At 37.8% G+C, this 16,872-nt stretch overlaps 1 protein-coding gene and 1 pseudogene across 2 annotated transcripts in view; both read left to right on the plus strand.

Moving 5' to 3' along the window:
* Window positions 1-16,872, plus strand: part of CBFB (core-binding factor subunit beta) — a 47,745-nt gene that overhangs the window by 21,025 nt on the left and 9,848 nt on the right. The window contains exons 4-5 of one of the 2 annotated variants that reach the window (XM_065925484.1): window positions 3,242-3,358; window positions 13,567-13,693. In XM_065925484.1, the coding sequence (XP_065781556.1) occupies window positions 3,242-3,358; window positions 13,567-13,693 (244 nt within the window). The remainder of the gene's footprint in view (window positions 1-3,241; window positions 3,359-13,566; window positions 13,694-16,872) is intronic. The other variant, XM_065925482.1, reaches the window with a different exon arrangement.
* Window positions 3,365-10,593, plus strand: LOC136161051 (protein-serine O-palmitoleoyltransferase porcupine pseudogene; annotated as a pseudogene).

Here is a 16,872-nt window from a genome sequence, read left to right on the forward strand (position 1 = left end):
GAATTGCAGGTGGATTCTTTACCATCTGAGGCACCGGGGAAGCCCTGTTGATAGCTGCCAGATTTGTATCTTCAACCGGTATCTCTTCCCAGAGTGCCAAAACCCCACATGCGACTGCCTGCCCAGAAATCATTGTTCACATATCTTAGATGTCGCCTGTGTAACAGATGATAAAACTTACCATGAATATGTTTTATAATTACTCTATTGAGATATAATTCATAGAGCATAAAATTCACCCTTCACTAAATTAAAGAAAAATTCAGGGATTTTTAGCATATTCACAGAACTGTGCATCATATTCACAGAACTGGAACTCTCATTCCAAAACATCTTCATCACCCTAAAAAGAAATCATGTACTTATTAATAGTTACTCCTCATTTCCACCACCCCCCACACACCCCCTGCCCCCCCACCAGCCCCAGCCCCTGGGAACCACTAATATCTTTCCTATTTCTGTATTTGCCTACTCTGAATATTTCATGTAAATGGAATCATGTAGTTTGTGGCCTTTTTCTAGTTTCTTTCACTTAGCATAGTATTTTCAGGGTTCATCCATGTCGTAGCATGTATCACTACTTTATTCCTTTTTAATGGCTGAGTGATATTCTGTTAATGGATAATGCCATGGTGGTTCGTACATATTTTTGTTGACGCTTTACTGCTACAGTGATGTGGAATTTAAAGCTATAGAATGTGAAGATTAATTGGTACCATGTATAATTTGAATTGAAATAGCATTACAAATATTGGTACCTAGAACTTGAGGTAATTTTTTAAAATGTGCAATACTTTTGTGCTCATGCTTGGTCGTGTCTGACTCTTTGTGACCTTAACTGTAGCCCCCCAAGCACCCTCTGTCTCTGGAATTTTCCAGGCAAAAATAGTGGAGTGGGTTGCCATTTCCTATAATTGTAATACTTTTACCTTATTTCCAAAAGAACGCAAAACGTGAGGCTGCAATCACTTTTAACTTTCTGTGAAGTCTTAAGCATATCCTCCTGATATTTTACTTTGGGAAAGATAAGCAAGCTAATGTTATTTTTGTGTGTGATTAGCTGAATATTTACCCATTTTAAAGGCTTTATATAATCCATTTTATATAAAATATTTAATTATTCTAGGACAGTGGTTTAAACCTGAGGTCATATTCTAATACATTTTCTTTTCACAGTTTGAAATGAATCATCATTACTTTCAGTAAAAAATGTCTGAATGTTTAAATGACATTATTAAATTACATTACAAAATGCCAAACTGTTGACAGTTTTATTTTCTTCGTACTTTGAGGTTTGTTATTCATGAATGTATGAAAGTATCAAACATTTACTTTGAAGGTCTACACATAAAACTATTTATTTAAATGTGAACATCTAAATAAATCACAGGATCATCTAAATATTATTTTAAATTACAATTCCAGGCACTAGCCTTGATTATGAACTGTAGCCATTTTCTGAACTCATTTAGGAATTTTCCAAGGCACATCAGTGGTTTTCTTAGTCATGAGAGAACTTTTATAAAGGAGTAATAAATCAGCTTTTTAAAAAAATTTGGTAATTTCAAAAGGAAAATATTTCTTGATGATGGAAGTTAATTTGAATAAGTTAGGTTATGGAATCTTTGAATCTAAAAGATGTGAGTCATTGATAAAGAATATATAATCTGATCATAAAATTGACCTTTCTCTCCTGTTAGATGAGAATCATTTTTATGTTTAGTGTGAGAATTTAAAATAATGAGGTAGATTGACAGTTGAAATGCTGTACTGTGTAGCACCCTCTACTCTGTTGGAAAGAGTAAGTGGGAATCTCGATTAGCAGATGTGGTAAGCCAAGTTACATTGATAGGCAGTTCAGAGAGTTATTGTAGATTTAGTCAGGTATCAGGCATGAGATTGTCACAGTCACTTGTTCAATTAGGTGCACACCACTGGAGTTTTAAATTCACAATGTGGAAGGGAATTCACAATGTGCACTTATCAGAACAGAAGGAAATGTGTGGTTAAACGGTTTCAGCTATAACTGTAGACTGTTTCCCTTGGTCCACATGGGAGGAGAAATGGAACCTAATGTTTTTTACTTTTTTCCCAATATCAGTAAAAATTGACTTGACTCAGCATGGTTTATGGGGGCCCTTAACAGGAAAAATAGTTGTGTTTAGTAGTGGAGGAGAATGACATAAATATGTACTAAGAAGGCATAAGTCCTCTAGGTTTTATTTTACAGGTGCTTCAGTAGTCATTTTTCTTGCATATTTATTATTACTGACAGTCCTACTAAACCTCTCTAAAAACAAGACTGCCTCAAGATTTTTTTGTTGAAGAAATTGCTGAATTGATTAAAGAAAAAGGTGTTCTCAGCTTTTTCCTGCTTTATTTTTTCTTACTCCTTTCTTCTTTTATCACAGTAAAATACTCACCTCAAGATAATAGCATCATTCATCTTTCATCAAGATGATCCATCATTTCTTGGTGGATCCTTAATTGCTTGAGAACAATTATATTTTCAGGCAATGGGAAAATTGATTTGGTAATCCAAAATGAAAGTGACTTAAATTTGGAAATTATGCCTAAAGTGACTTTTGCTCAAGGATTATTTACTTGAAACATATTATGTGTTATATGCATAAGTAAGTGTTGTATCAGTTAAGGTTCTTTGGCTAAAAGCAATAGAAATCAACTCTGGCTAACTTAAGTTAAAAAAAAAAAAGAAGGAAAAAGCAGCAGCATTACTTATCAGAAGTCTATGAGGTGGTTCATTAGACAGAAAGGAAAGGAGAAGAGCCTGACCCTGGGTGGCTTCAGGTATCCAAATAGAAACAGTGCATTCGCTTCAGGGGCTAGTGAATTCCAGTTGTTGTACATCTACATGTCCTTCTACTCAAGATTCAAAAATTAAGGCAAAGTACCTGAATGTCCCAGCTTCAGCTGCAAGAGAAATGATATCTACTTCAAGCATCATCTTACTACAGTTTTTATAAAATCTGTGAAACTTCTTTTAAAAATAATCTAGAAAAATTGTGACTAGAAATAAAATCCTGGTAAACCAGATTAGCTTAATGTATAGAACATAGTCAGAGGCTATGCTTTGTATACTTTCCTGCAATTCTTAATTTTATCATTGTATTTAGTTTTTTCCCCCCTAAAGAAAACCAGTTTTCATAAGTAAGTTTATCCTTTGTTTCTTATGTGTCTGATGGCTCATCGTGGATTTTCATCCTTCTTTTCTGTGTCTTAGGTATATTTGAAGGCTCCCATGATTCTCAATGGAGTCTGTGTTATCTGGAAAGGCTGGATTGATCTCCAGAGACTGGATGGTATGGGCTGCCTGGAGTTTGATGAGGAGCGAGCCCAGGTAGGGTGACTTCAGGCTTTACTGACTGGTCCCTGTATTTATCCCTAATCTTGCCTTTGTCTGGAGATCTATTTTACCCAGTCTTTAAGAGTAAGTATACGGTGCTGCCCTGGGAGCTTCAGTGGTCCCAGCCTTGCAGCCGGTGGGGGAGGCTGCCCAGTGGTGGCAGTGGTGTGTCCCTGGCCCTCTGAACTGTAGCTTCTTTACTGCCAAGTCATCTGTTCATCCATCCGTGGGGGTCCACAATGGCCACCTTCAGCCGCCAGGAGTTTTTCCAGCAGCTCCTGCAGGACTGTCTCCTGCCTACTGCCCAGCAGGGCCTTGACCAGATCTGGCTGCTCCTTGCCATCTGTCTTGGCTGCCGCCTCCTCTGGAGGCTCGGATTGCCATCCTGCCTGAAGCACGCAAGCACTGTGGCAGGTGGGTTCTTGAGCCTCTACCACTTCTTTGAGCTGCACATGGTCTGGGTTGTGCTGCTCAGCCTTCTGTGCTACCTTGCGCTCTTCCTCTGCCGACATTCCTCCCATCGCGGCGTCCTCGTCTCCGTCACCATCCTCGCCTACCTGCTCGTAGGTGAGACGTACATGGTGGACACTGTGGCGTGGCACAGGATGCGAGGGGCCCAGATGATTGTGGCCATGAAGGCGGTGTCTCTGGGCTTTGACTTGGATCGGGGTGAGGTGAGCGTGGTGCCCTCACCTGTGGAGTTCATGGGCTACCTCTGCTTTGTGGGCACCGTCATCTTTGGGCCCTGGATATCCTTCCACAGGTACTTAGAGGCCGTCCAAGGCCGCCCACTGAGCTGCCGGTGGCTGCAGAAGGTGGCCCAGAGCCTGTTACTGGCCCTTCTGTGCCTGGTGCTGTCCACCTGTGTGGGCCCCTATCTCTTCCCTTACTTCATCCCCCTCGATGGTGACCACCTCCTTCGCAAGTGGCTGCGAGCCTATGAGAGTGCCATCTCCTTCCGCTTGAGCAACTATTTTGTGGGCTTTCTATCTGAGGCCACAGCCACGTTGGCAGGGACCGGCTTCACCAAGGAGAAGGATCACCTGGAATGGGACCTGACCGTCTCTAAGCCACTGAACGTGGAGCTGCCCCGGTCCATGGTGGAAGTTGTCACAAGCTGGAACCTGCCTATGTCTTGCTGGCTGAATAACTATGTTTTCAAGAATGCTCTCCACCTGGGGACCTTCTCAGCCGTGCTGGTCACCTATACAGCCAGTGCCCTCCTGCACGGCCTTAGCTTCCACCTGGCTGCGGTGCTGCTGTCTCTGGCGTTTATCACTTACGTGGAGCACATCCTCCGAAAGTGCCTGGCTCGGATCCTCAGTGCCTGCATCTTGTCGAGAAGGTGCCCGCCAGACTGTTCACACCAGTATCGTTCGGGCCTGGGGGTGCGAGCCTTAAATCTGCTGTTTGGGGCCCTGGCCATCTTCCACCTGGCCTATCTGGGTTCCCTGTTTGATGTTGATGTGGATGACACCACAGAGGAGCAGGGCTACGGCATGGCATACACGGTCCACAAGTGGTCAGAGCTCAGCTGGGCCAGTCATTGGGTCACTTTTGGATGCTGGATCTTTTACTGTCTGATAGGCTGAGACACATCTGAGGCAGCTCCCTCAAGAACCCTCCTCAGAGTGTTGGGGATGAGGGAAGGCCCTCTCTAATTTTTGATCCTTCTCCATTCTTCACACTGCCCCCCATACCCCTACACACACACACACACACATCCATACACACACACATCATTTCTATACCTTCCAATCCCCACTTCCACCACAGGACGGGAAGGGAGTGGTCCCTGCTGGGGCCTAGGGGTAGGGAAAGCCTGGGGAACAGAGAACAGGAGATCCAGGGCCTTCCTGCCTACCTTGTCTCTTTGTATATACAGTTTGTTATCATCAAGTAAATTTGGAAGTTGTGTTTTCTAAGAGTAAGTATAGAAAGTCTCATGTTCTCATAATGTTGAGGAATTCTGAAGAGACTGAGACCCAGGTTTTGGTCCGTTTGGGGAAAGTTTTCCTTCAGTGGTTTTAAATTGCGTCGGATTACCACTGTGGGCTTAGTGGGGCACTTCAAAGTGGAGTTTGATGGTTCTATTTAATATTTGCTCTGGATCTTTGGCACATTTTGCGGGGAGGGAGCCCAGTTTAAAATAAAATGTTAAGAGCAACAGTTTTGAAACAGCTGAATGAGGAGCTTGGCAAGTTCTCCTTCCAAAAAGCAATTGTTAAACTTAACAAAATTGTAAATAAATAAGCAAAAACCCATTTCCGGTCTCTGGAAATTAACCAAAGGACATATATTGAGAGGCATTTATTCGAACAAAGCTAGTGACTCTCAGTATAAACAGTGATGATCGTCTAGCATGTTAGGAGATGCTCCCACCTCCTCCCTCAGCTCTGGTTCCTCAAGTTCCCTGGGCATGCCTTGAGGACTGGCAGCTCTGTTGTCCTGTCAGAGGGAACTGATTTTATTTAGAGCAGCACTTGGAAAAACATGCCCAGGGCTGTTACGAAAACAATAGCAGTCTCTGTGGCAGACAGTCTGGGAAAGCTAATGTTGCAGGGAACAAGAAAATGGCAGACTGGCCAGAAATTTATCAGGGAAATCTAAGGAAAGAGATAGCTAAAGTGAGCCCTACTATTCATATCACACTTAGCTCTTAGGGTCCAAAAGGCTGTGTACATGTATAAGGCTACACCTATTCAGGAGAGGACAGAGGACCCTTGAAAGCTACTAGCCCTTGACTGAATGCTGGGTAGACTGATAAACTCCCTACACTTTGAAAGTATCCCTCCAAGCTACACACAGACCCCATGGCAAAGGATTTGAAAGCCTTCTGGCTCAAGGTGTTGAAGCAAAACCTCTGACCAGTCATTGGCTGACCACTAAGTTATGCTGACCTGGGACAGCCCCCTAGAAAGCAAAGCTTAAAAAGAACAACAACAAAAAATGAAAAAAAAAACAACAACAAAAAAAGCAGTGACATCAGAGTTTGGACACTGATGGGGAAACAGACTCCAGAAAATTAGGCAAGTCACTAAGTGTACAAACAGAAAACAGGCAACATGAAGCTGTAGGCAGAATTTCAATTTGCTACTAATTTGGAGTATTTCATGTAAAATACCCAGTTTAAAAAAAAATACCCAGTTTTTAACAGGAAATTATAAGACATGAAAATAAGCACAAAAGTGTGACTTATTCAGGGAAAAGTAAGCAATAGAAACTTGGAGGGAGCTCAGTGGCAAATGATGGTTCCTAGTAACAAAAAAGAGTAGCTTCTTTTTCAATGTATTCAAAGAACTAAAGGAGAAATTCTTCCTTTTGCCAGTGACTCTTCAAAGAGAGGATTAATAAAGAGATTTGAGACTTCCCTCGTCCAGTGGTTAAGACTCTCTGTTGCCAGTGCAGGGGGTGTGGGTTCGATCCCTGGTCAGGAAACTAAGATCCCACATGCTGTGCAGTGCAGCCAAAAGAGATTTTTTTTTTTTTTTTTTTAAGGAATAAAGAGATCTAAATTTTTAAAAGGAATCAAATAGAAATTCTAGAATTTGAAAAGTACAATGACTGAAATGAAAAATTCACAAACTCAACTGATTTGAGCTGGCAAAAGAATTAGTGAATTTGAACACAGGTTAACGGAGGTTATCCAGTCTGAAGAACAGAAAGCAGAAAGAAAAAGAAAAACAATCAGTATCAGAGACGGTGGGATGCCATCACACAGAACAGCATACATGTAATGAAAGTCTCAGATGGAGGGGAGAGAAAGAAAGGAGCAGAAAATGTGTTTTAAGAAATAGCTGAAAATTTCTGAATTGATTAAAAATGCTCATCTCCATATCCAAGAAGTTTAATGAACTTTAAGAAGGATAAACAGAAATTCACACCTAGATACATCATAGCCAAACCTGCAAAAGGGGAGCCTCATTACATGCAAGTGAGTCACAGTAAGATTAACAGCTGACTGGCTTTTGTAATTATGGGGGCCAGAACATGTCAGTATATGATTATTAGTGGATGTTAATTTTTCAGTTGTTTAATATTAATCCACTTAATGAAGTTAAAATGATGGCATGAATAAAAAGGAGCTCTCTTTTTTGTTAGTTCTGTTATCTCTTTCCATGTTGTTGTCCAAATATAAAAATGCAGGAATTGTCTCCTTAAAAGATCAAAAAAATTAAACCTTCCTAGTAAAAAAATTCAGATTCAGAGTTAAAATTCTTAAGAAAGAATCTCTGCTACTTTGATTTCCACAGGGATAAGGAATACGTAATTCTTTCAGAAAAGATAGTAAATAATTAGCAATTTAGAAGGCTGTTTTTGTAAAAGGTGATTAACAGCAGAGTGAAGTTATATAAAGGGGAATTGAGTTGATGTCTAAAACAATTATAAAATGATAGGTAAAAATTTAAAGTTTAACCCACAGTATTTTCAATACTTAGAATTTTCCAGATTTTGTTGCCCTGGTCCACAGATTGGGTTTTATTGCTATAAACTGTCATATACTGTGATAGAAAACTAATATAATAATATGTCTTTCATAGTATAAAAATTTTAAAGCAAGGGGTGCCAACCATCAGCACTTCTCTGGAGCTTTCACCATCCCAAATCTTCTGGAAGATAATAAAAGTAAAAAGACAATATAGTATAGAAGTTAGGAGTAGGAGCTTCATGGTCATAGAATTGTGATTCCTGGCCCCACCACTTACCAGCTATTGTGAACAGCATGTTTGTGTTACCCCTAAGTTAGTATTTTGAAGTCTCAGCTTCTAATATGACTGTATTTGGAGATAGGGCCTTTATGGAGCATGTTCTTGTTGTTTAGTCACTAAGTTGTGTCCGACTCTTTTGCAACCCCATGGGTTGTAGCCCTCCAGGCTCCTCTGTCTGGGATTTTCCAGCCAAGAATAAAGTGGGTTCCATTTCCTTCTCAAGGGTATTTTCCTGACCCAGGGATCAAACCTGCATCTCACATATTGGCAGGTGGATTTTTTTACCACTGAGCCACCAGTGAAGCCCCCTTATGGGGTCGATTAAGGTTAAATGAGGTCCGAAGAGTGGAGTCCTGATATGACAGGGTTAGTGTCCTGATAAGAAACACAGAAGAGAGCTAGCTTGCTTATTCTCTCTGCCATGTGGGAACAAAATTCTCTTAACAGTTGCTGAGGTACCTGGTAAGCTAAGAGATAAACAGAGGATAGTCACAACTCCATTTTAAAAAATTAAATTGTGTAAGTATTTCTGCTGAAATATTTTCACAGGTATTGTCTTTTTGCCTTTGTTCATAGTATCTTTGACAGACATTGGCAAAGATATGGAAAAACAGTTATTTGATTACATAAAGTTGACAGAACATTTGGAAAACTGGCAATAAATACTAAAACTGCACATGTGTGTATGTGTGATCCAGTAATTCTTTTCTGAGGCTTGGTATACAGTAGAAATGAATATGTGTGTATGTGTGTGTGTGTGTGTGTGTGTAATCATCAAGATACACATACTAGGACATTTGTAACAGCATTATTGGTTAATAGCCAGAAACTGTATAAACTGCCCAAATGCCTGCTAAACTGTCAAATCAGCAAATTGCATGTTCACACAGAGAAATACAAAGAAAATGAAAAACTACAACTAGCCCACCAATGAGTGAATTTCACAAATATATTAAGGGTATTTAAAAAACCACATGCTGTATGAATACATTTATATATCAAAGTACAAAAATAGGTAAAACTAATACTACATGGTGTTAAAAAGAACGGTAGTGATTTATCCTTGGAAGAGGAGGCTAGTTACTGGAATGGAGGAGAAGGCTTCCAAGATGCTGCCAATGTTCTGTTTCTTCATGTGGCTTTTAGTTAAAGAGCAGGTTCAGTTTCTGAAAATTCATCAAGCTATCTTTTAGGACAGTGCTGTCCAGTAGAATTCAAATGTGAGCCATATTATATAATTTAAATTTTTCTAAAAGTCACATTTTAAAAAGTTTTTTCTAATTGCTAACTTGTGCATTTTATTTATCCCAGTATATCCAAAATATTATCATTTGAACATAAAGGATATAAACATTTATTGAGACATTTTACCTTTTTTTGGCAATAAGTATTTGAAACCCAGTGTGTTTTCCATTTACTCAAATTAGCAACATTTCAAGTATGCAGTACTCACATGGCTAGAGGCTGTGTTACTGGACAACACAGCCCTAAGATGTATACTATTTTGTGCGTATAACATACTTCAATAAAGTGTTTTGAAAGTTTCCTACAATGAAGATATATCTGAGTACAGTTGTATAAACTCACAATTGAATCATGTTTGCTGATTGTATTTTCACTTCATTTTCTGTAATGTGTAAGGGGTAAATTTCAGTGTTGTTTTCCTATGTTTGATTTTCAATAACTGCAATTCTTTGAAAACTGGAAAAACTGAAAAATTTGGCACTTCACCATTGAGTACTTTGATCAGAGATTTCCAGCTAGCTTTGAACAAAATAGAGCTAAAAGGACTCATTCACAGGGGGAAAAAAAAAATCAATGTCATTTTAGGAACTAGGTTGATTTCAGAGAAGTTCTTCAAAGACTCAAATTTTTAAAATCCAAAGTGCTTGTGTAATGTCATGTGAATTTTTTTGTGTTCAGCATCAACTTTGGCACAGATTTTATAGTTCAGCCACTTTGTGAATACATGGATATATTTGTAATTTATGCAATTCTGATGTCTAGTTGATTGGTAGAATTCCTCACTACTTTGGGAAAGAATTGTTCTGGTAACAATTATGAATTACTTGTGTACCACAACTAATTCCTAGTAAATTTCTATTTCATCATTTAAAAAATTCACCAAGAATATTATTCTTTATACAGTGTTTAAATGTTTGTACCATCGTTTGTATTTGTATTATCAGTTTAAGAACTAATAGCTTTATCTTCGTTGTTGTACTTTTTAAATTAATTTAGCAGTCACAAAAATGTTTTACCTTCAATATAATGACTTTCCAAAAGTTCTATTTTGATTCTATAATAAGGTTAGAAAAATTTAGCCATTATTGGGATGAATAAATTTTTCTATTTAAAGTACCTGATGACATTGATGTAAAACTGGTATCCTATAGCTTTTTGCAAGGTTTTTCTTTCAGCAAAACCAACATGCAAACAACTTTGCTTTTTGTATGTGCACAAGAATGTGAGTGAAAATTTAGAAGAGTCATTTGATTTAAATAAAAGTTATGTTCTACAGAGTGGTGTTAAATGTACCGTTTGCAGCTGCACATGCTAAATTACCGCCTTTGAAGTATATGTTGATGCTTCTTCAGCAGATTTATTTCTTCTGGTTTTCATGTGATCAGTGATAATCATCCTGGTCCCCACAGAGAATAGGAAATGTCATTATGTTGTACAGATTATGCGTTCATCATCAGCTTTCTTGGATACGAATTTGATTCTTAATTTTTCATTTAATATATACATCTATTTTTTAAATTCATTGCACAGAAAGGTAAGTATTACCAAACTGTAAAATATAGTTGTAGATCTAGCTGTACAATGAAGACAAAATCAACATAGCAAGAATGGTTGAGAATAGTCTATTTGTATGCTCTATGAGAGCTCTGCTAGACTTTTTTCCCATGTGGGTTTCACGAACACCCAACCACTCTTTATGATGACCCCACCTGACTGCTTTGTGCAGACTGTGGTATAGACTATGGAGTAACAGACTAATAGAGCAGGTAGCTGGTGGGGACCGGAGTGTTGAAAGCCTCTCCCACGACTGCCTGAGTCTGGCTGGTGTTAGTTGTCCATATCTGTTTTAGCATACTTTATGGGTGAGTGTGTAGTTTTATCAGCAAGTACTCTTTATACTATCCTTGAAAGGGAGGTGTTATTTAAGTTACCACCAGGAAAGGATCAAAATAACGTTGGGTCGCTGATTGTCTTTTAGTTTAACCAGTTATTAAAGTATAGACACTGTTCATTGCACATATATTTCACATCTTACTAGAAAAGATGAAGCTGAAATTATAGGTAGAGAGCTACCAAATCTCTCTTATCTTTTTCTTACTACAAATAATAGTAATAATTCCTTTTTATTTTAATAAGGTAAAAACCTATGATCCTTGGTAAAATACACATTAGTGGCTAATAATTTCCTTAGGGAGTTAGATTACATCTCATATTATATGCTCTCATTTTATCTTTCAAGTCTTGTCTACTGTTTTCAGTCACAACTGGTAATTATTTATTGATTGTTGTAATTATTTGTTCATTGCCCACCTGCCCTACTAGACCAGAAACTGAGGGAAAGCGTTGTTTGTTCCCAGCCATTGTATACGTGGCACCCAGCACAGTGACTTGGGCATCATAAAGACTCACTGGACATTTGTGGAATAAATGAAATTAATGAATGAATACACAGAACAGAAGGGATATCCTGTTATCAGCAGACATGTCCTAGTTGATACCTAACTAAGAGAAAACCCTTAGGAGTTGGGAATAGTGTTCTTTTGTGGGTGTCTCTGGCTTATACATTACATTCTGAGAATACAGTTGGTATATATTAGTAATGTGTAGTCACATGTATAAATTTTACCTGTCCACAAATGCTTATAAAAGAATAGGATTTATTGAAAGTTGTCAGGTATTGCACTTAAATTTTTTTTATGTTATTTAATCTCATAAAGTATTATGGCTATGTGCATTCTTCGTGAGAGTTTACTGGGGCTTAGAAAATGAAATACCCCTGCGTCACAAAGCTAGTAAATGCATCATAAGAGTGGAAACTTGCTCACACTTTTCATTTTGTTTAGTCAGTGAAAATGACAAGTATTGAACAACCCTGCTAACATAGCCAAATAAAGGATGTAGCCCACAGAATAAGATGTCAGCGGTATGCAGTTCAGGCCCGGTGTAGCACATATCACTGGGGGCTGTGGGTCCTTTCGTTTTTCTGCTGCAGTGTGCTCAGTGTGTATGGCTACATCCTCAGTAGTATGTGTGCAAGATGGATGCTGTGTCTCTGGTCGTTGCATCAGTTCCCAGGGAGAAAGAAAGGTGACATGTCTCTTAAATGACTCTTAGAAGCCCTCTCAGGTGACTTACACTTGTGTATCATTGGCTAGAGCTTGTTACCTGGCCACCCATTCCTGCAGTGAAACTTGGGGCAGTTGAATATTGACTTTTTTGGTTTTGTTGTTGATATTTTAGTTTCATCAACTGTGCATTGAAAGTTCTAGTGTTGAGATGTATGTGGCTGCAAACATTGAGCATCCTGTGCTGTGGACAGTGAGGGAGCTTTAAGTTGGGGGTTATTATGGTCAGGTTGTGCTTTAGAAGGCATGCTCTGATGGCTGTATGATGGCTTGGGCGATGATAGAATGGAAGCAGTAAGTAATTGCAGTAATTTAGTGAGAGTTCTTAGGAGCCTGAACTAGCAAAATGTTTGTATGAATGAAAAGGAGACTATAAAGATTCAAAAAATAGGAGGTCACATGGATAGGATTTGGTGGTTGATTGGGTCTGTGAAGATAAGAGGAGAGTAAAGTGTCAAAGGTAGTTCAGGGAGTGAGTGGTGCTACCATCCAGACTAAAGTATAGAGGGCGAGTTTAAATTGGTTGCCTTTTAGACACAAGAAGTTTGAGGTATCTGGGTTTCCTTCATGAACAGATTTTTATTCATCCATTGGGAAAGGATTCAGGTAGATTGTTACATGTTACAAATAATTTTCCTTGATAATATCCCTTGGAATTTTCTTTTTGTTGACTATAAGTTTCTAACATTTGTACAATCAATTCTGTTAATACTCTCTTCTATATTTCTGGCTTCAGTGTTATAATTAGAGCATCTGGCCTGTCTTATCCCCACACTGTAGAAGTATCTACTAATTTCTTTTTCCTTATACTTCCGTGTCTTAAATATTGACTTGATTAGGATTTTATTTTGGTGAATAGGATGAGGTAAGGATGGAAAAGGGAAGAGCATTTTCATTTGTTAGAATGTGATTGAACATGATTACGATTTCCAGGATGTTATACTAGCACACAAAAATACTTGAGGTTTTCTTGGAGAAGTTGCTCTAATGTTTTTTATGGCTTTGATGTTTTGAGAATCCTTTGTTGTTCCTTTCTTTCAAAAAATTCAACACCCGCCCCAAATTTTAATTTTCTGATTACAAGTAAAAATTAAAATACCTATTTCATGTCTTCTTATGACAGCAGGAGGACGCCTTAGCACAGCAGGCCTTTGAAGAGGCCCGAAGAAGGACACGTGAATTTGAAGACCGAGACAGGTCTCATCGGGAGGAAATGGAGGTGAGAGTTTCACAGCTGCTGGCAGTAACTGGTTAGTACTTTCCCCCAAACTCTCAGGCTCTATTTGTGATGTTTGTGCATAATGTTTTTAAGTAGTTTAATGTCTTTCATTTTTAAAAAGTGGTGCTCTGTGACTTCCATGTTTATTAAATATAATTGCTTAAATGAAACTTTAGTCTTAAGGTTGTACATGAATTCCTCATTTATTGGTCTTCCTAAAAATCATTTACTGTAAGGTATATTTTCTATTCATTGATCCAAATATCTTCTTTTTTCTTAAATATCTTTTATATTTTTGTGTAAAAACTATCTTATGTTATCATAGAACATGTGTTTTTAGAACATTATTAAAATGTTTGGGGAAAACATTATTTTCTACTTTTCTGTAAATATTTTGTCTTGATATTGTAGCATTTAATTTTCAGTCATCTCTATAGTCTCTTTACTAGAGGAGAATTGAATACTTTCAAACTACTCCAAAGAATGAAATTAACTTAGACTATTTTTATTTAAGTCTTTTTGTGATAAAGTGAAATAGACACCAAATCTACACCAAAAAAAAAAAAAAAGTAGCTTAATTATTGGAAGACTAACACTCTTATAACCATCTAGATTTTTTTTTTAATGTGACATTTACCCAGGTAGTCCCACCTCCATGTGTGCATTTAATTATGACCTTATCTTTCCACTCAAAAGTAATCATTGCCTCAGTATTTGTAGTGATCTGAAGTGATTACACTTCCTTGTGTCATTTTACAGTTTATTACCGATGTCTGCTTCAGTCCTAAATGCTCATATTTAGTCTTGTCCAGGACTTAAATTCAATATGACTATCAACTAAATACAATAATTTCCAGGCATTAGAAAGTGTTCTGAAAACTAGTTGCACAAAAGTGTGAATGTGCTTACTTAAACACTACTGAACTGTATACTTAGAGATGGTTAAGGTGTAATTTTTATGTTATTTACATATATTTTTCCATGTTAAAAATATTTTTTAAGTCAATGTTATATGATAGAGAAAATTTGTTGTTTTTCCATGCACAAAATTATATGTACACTATTTAAATTAGCATAAAAATGTCTGTGTCTGTGTCTCTGTGTGTGTGTGTACACAAAGACAGTGGTTAAGATCCCAGACCCTGGAGCCAGATAGCAAGCTCTGAATCTGACTGCCACTTTGTCACCTCTGATAACATGTTTCACCTTTCTGTGACTGAGTTTCTCATCTATAATTGTGCCTATCTCATACGTTCATCATAAAGATTAAATGAGTAAATATTAATACATGTGAAAGCACCTTTACAGAATGTGGTACTGACTGGGTGTTCCCTGACATTATTGGTATTACTTCATATATGTTTGTTAAAATATTTTCTAAGGGAATTCCCTAGTGGTCTAGTTGTTAGGACTCTGTTCTTTCACTGCCAAGGGCCCAGGTTCAATCCCTGATTGGGGAACTAAGATCTCACAAGTCATGTGGCATGGCTATATATATATATATATAAAACAAATTAAAAAATCAAGTCTACTTAGTGCTTAGTGTATGAAACAATGATCATTTAATGGTTGATATTTCCCTTTGTCAGTGAGTAAATTGATTTAATTGGCTGATAGCGACTGATGATGACCTCAAAAATACTTTCTAGCCAGGGGAAGAGACAGGAGGAATGTAATGCAGTATATTTTTTTCTTTGAAGCTTTTACAATTCTTGTAATCAAACTTTCCATGGCATTTTCTTCGAGGATACTCGTTTCTGTAATAGTAAGAAGTTTTCAATGTATAATATGCATTTGTTATCTCAAGTATAATAAGCATTTGTTATCTGAACCTTTTTGCTCATGCTGTTTGTTCCTTGACTAAGAATTTACTCTTCTGCGTATTCAAGGTCCAGCTTAAGTGTTATCTGTCAATCCCTTCTCTGATTTTCTTAATCATAATTAGCCCTTCTACTTTGTAGTTTCCAGAGCTCTTCTTATTTCTATTACTGTTCTTATTGAACAGTATGTTAGAACAATTAAAAACTTGTCTGGCCTCCACTGTAGCATGATCCCCAGTGAAATGGGGTCCCTGATGTTTTGAGCCGTGGAAGTACAGAGGAAGGGCGCTCACATCTGCCTCTGCCTGGGGGAGTCACTTGCAGGGTTTTGAAGGAGGAATGTGAACTTGTGTGCAGGACAAGCTGGGGAAAGCATTCTGGACAGATGGAGCAATGTGCAAAGGAGTGAAGGACTAAGAGATCTTACCATGTCAAAGAATGGGTCAGTCTTTCTGGAACAAACTAACATAGCTTTAAATGAACATCAGAATCATTTTATAAAAAGTGCTGCCCAGCTACATTATATTTGAAGAATAACAACTTGACAGCTGTTGGAACAGTTAATTAGAAAGTTTTTTTGTATGTGATTTGCTTTACATAAAATTTTAGATTATTTGAGGCTAAGAATTGTCTTCTCTAAAATGTTGGTTTGACTGTTCTTATAAATAATGTTTCTTGAAGAAAAACATGTTGGTGTGAGAATGTATATGTGTGTGTTTGTATATGAACAAAAATATAGTGATATTTTTGTTGCTAAAGATGTCAAATAATTTCTTTCTCAGATAGTTTCCAGTGAGTTTTATGTCAGTGATTGAGCACGTGGGCTTTGTAGTCAAGGCTCGTTAAGATTCCTGGTCATCAGTTGCCAGCCTCTCTCAAGTCTGTTTTGTCAGGGAAATTGTGAGAGTAAAATGGGAAAATGCTCATTAGGCACTTGGTGTGTGTGTGTGCTCTCAGTAAATAATAGCTCTAAAGTACTTCTTACTACTAAAAGCTCTACCACAGTGCTGGTTCCAGTTAATTGAATTATCTGGCTAACAAGAACATCCTTTTCGTTCTCTATAAAGTGTATTGGGGCACTTTCCCTGCATTATGACCTAGAGCATAGAGAAAATGGCTTGGTTTCCATCAATGATTTAAGATCCTGTAGTCCCTTATGGCAACAATTTAAGAAGTCAGTTCTTGTAGAGAACTGTCATCTAGAAAATTGGGCTGGAGTCTGACTCCAGAGCTCGCACTGGCAGTCTCTTAGGGGAGTTTTGGGTATGCATGTATTTTGGCACTTTGTAAATGTGTATTTTTCTTCCCTTGAAAAAAAAAAAAATTCCTAACAGATTCCTGATGTCAGCTTATTGTAATTTACCTCCTCTTTCCTGAAAGGAAAACATTG

Source organism: Muntiacus reevesi, chromosome 2 (genome assembly GCF_963930625.1).
Source record: "Muntiacus reevesi chromosome 2, mMunRee1.1, whole genome shotgun sequence".
Lineage (NCBI taxonomy): Eukaryota > Metazoa > Chordata > Mammalia > Artiodactyla > Cervidae > Muntiacus > Muntiacus reevesi.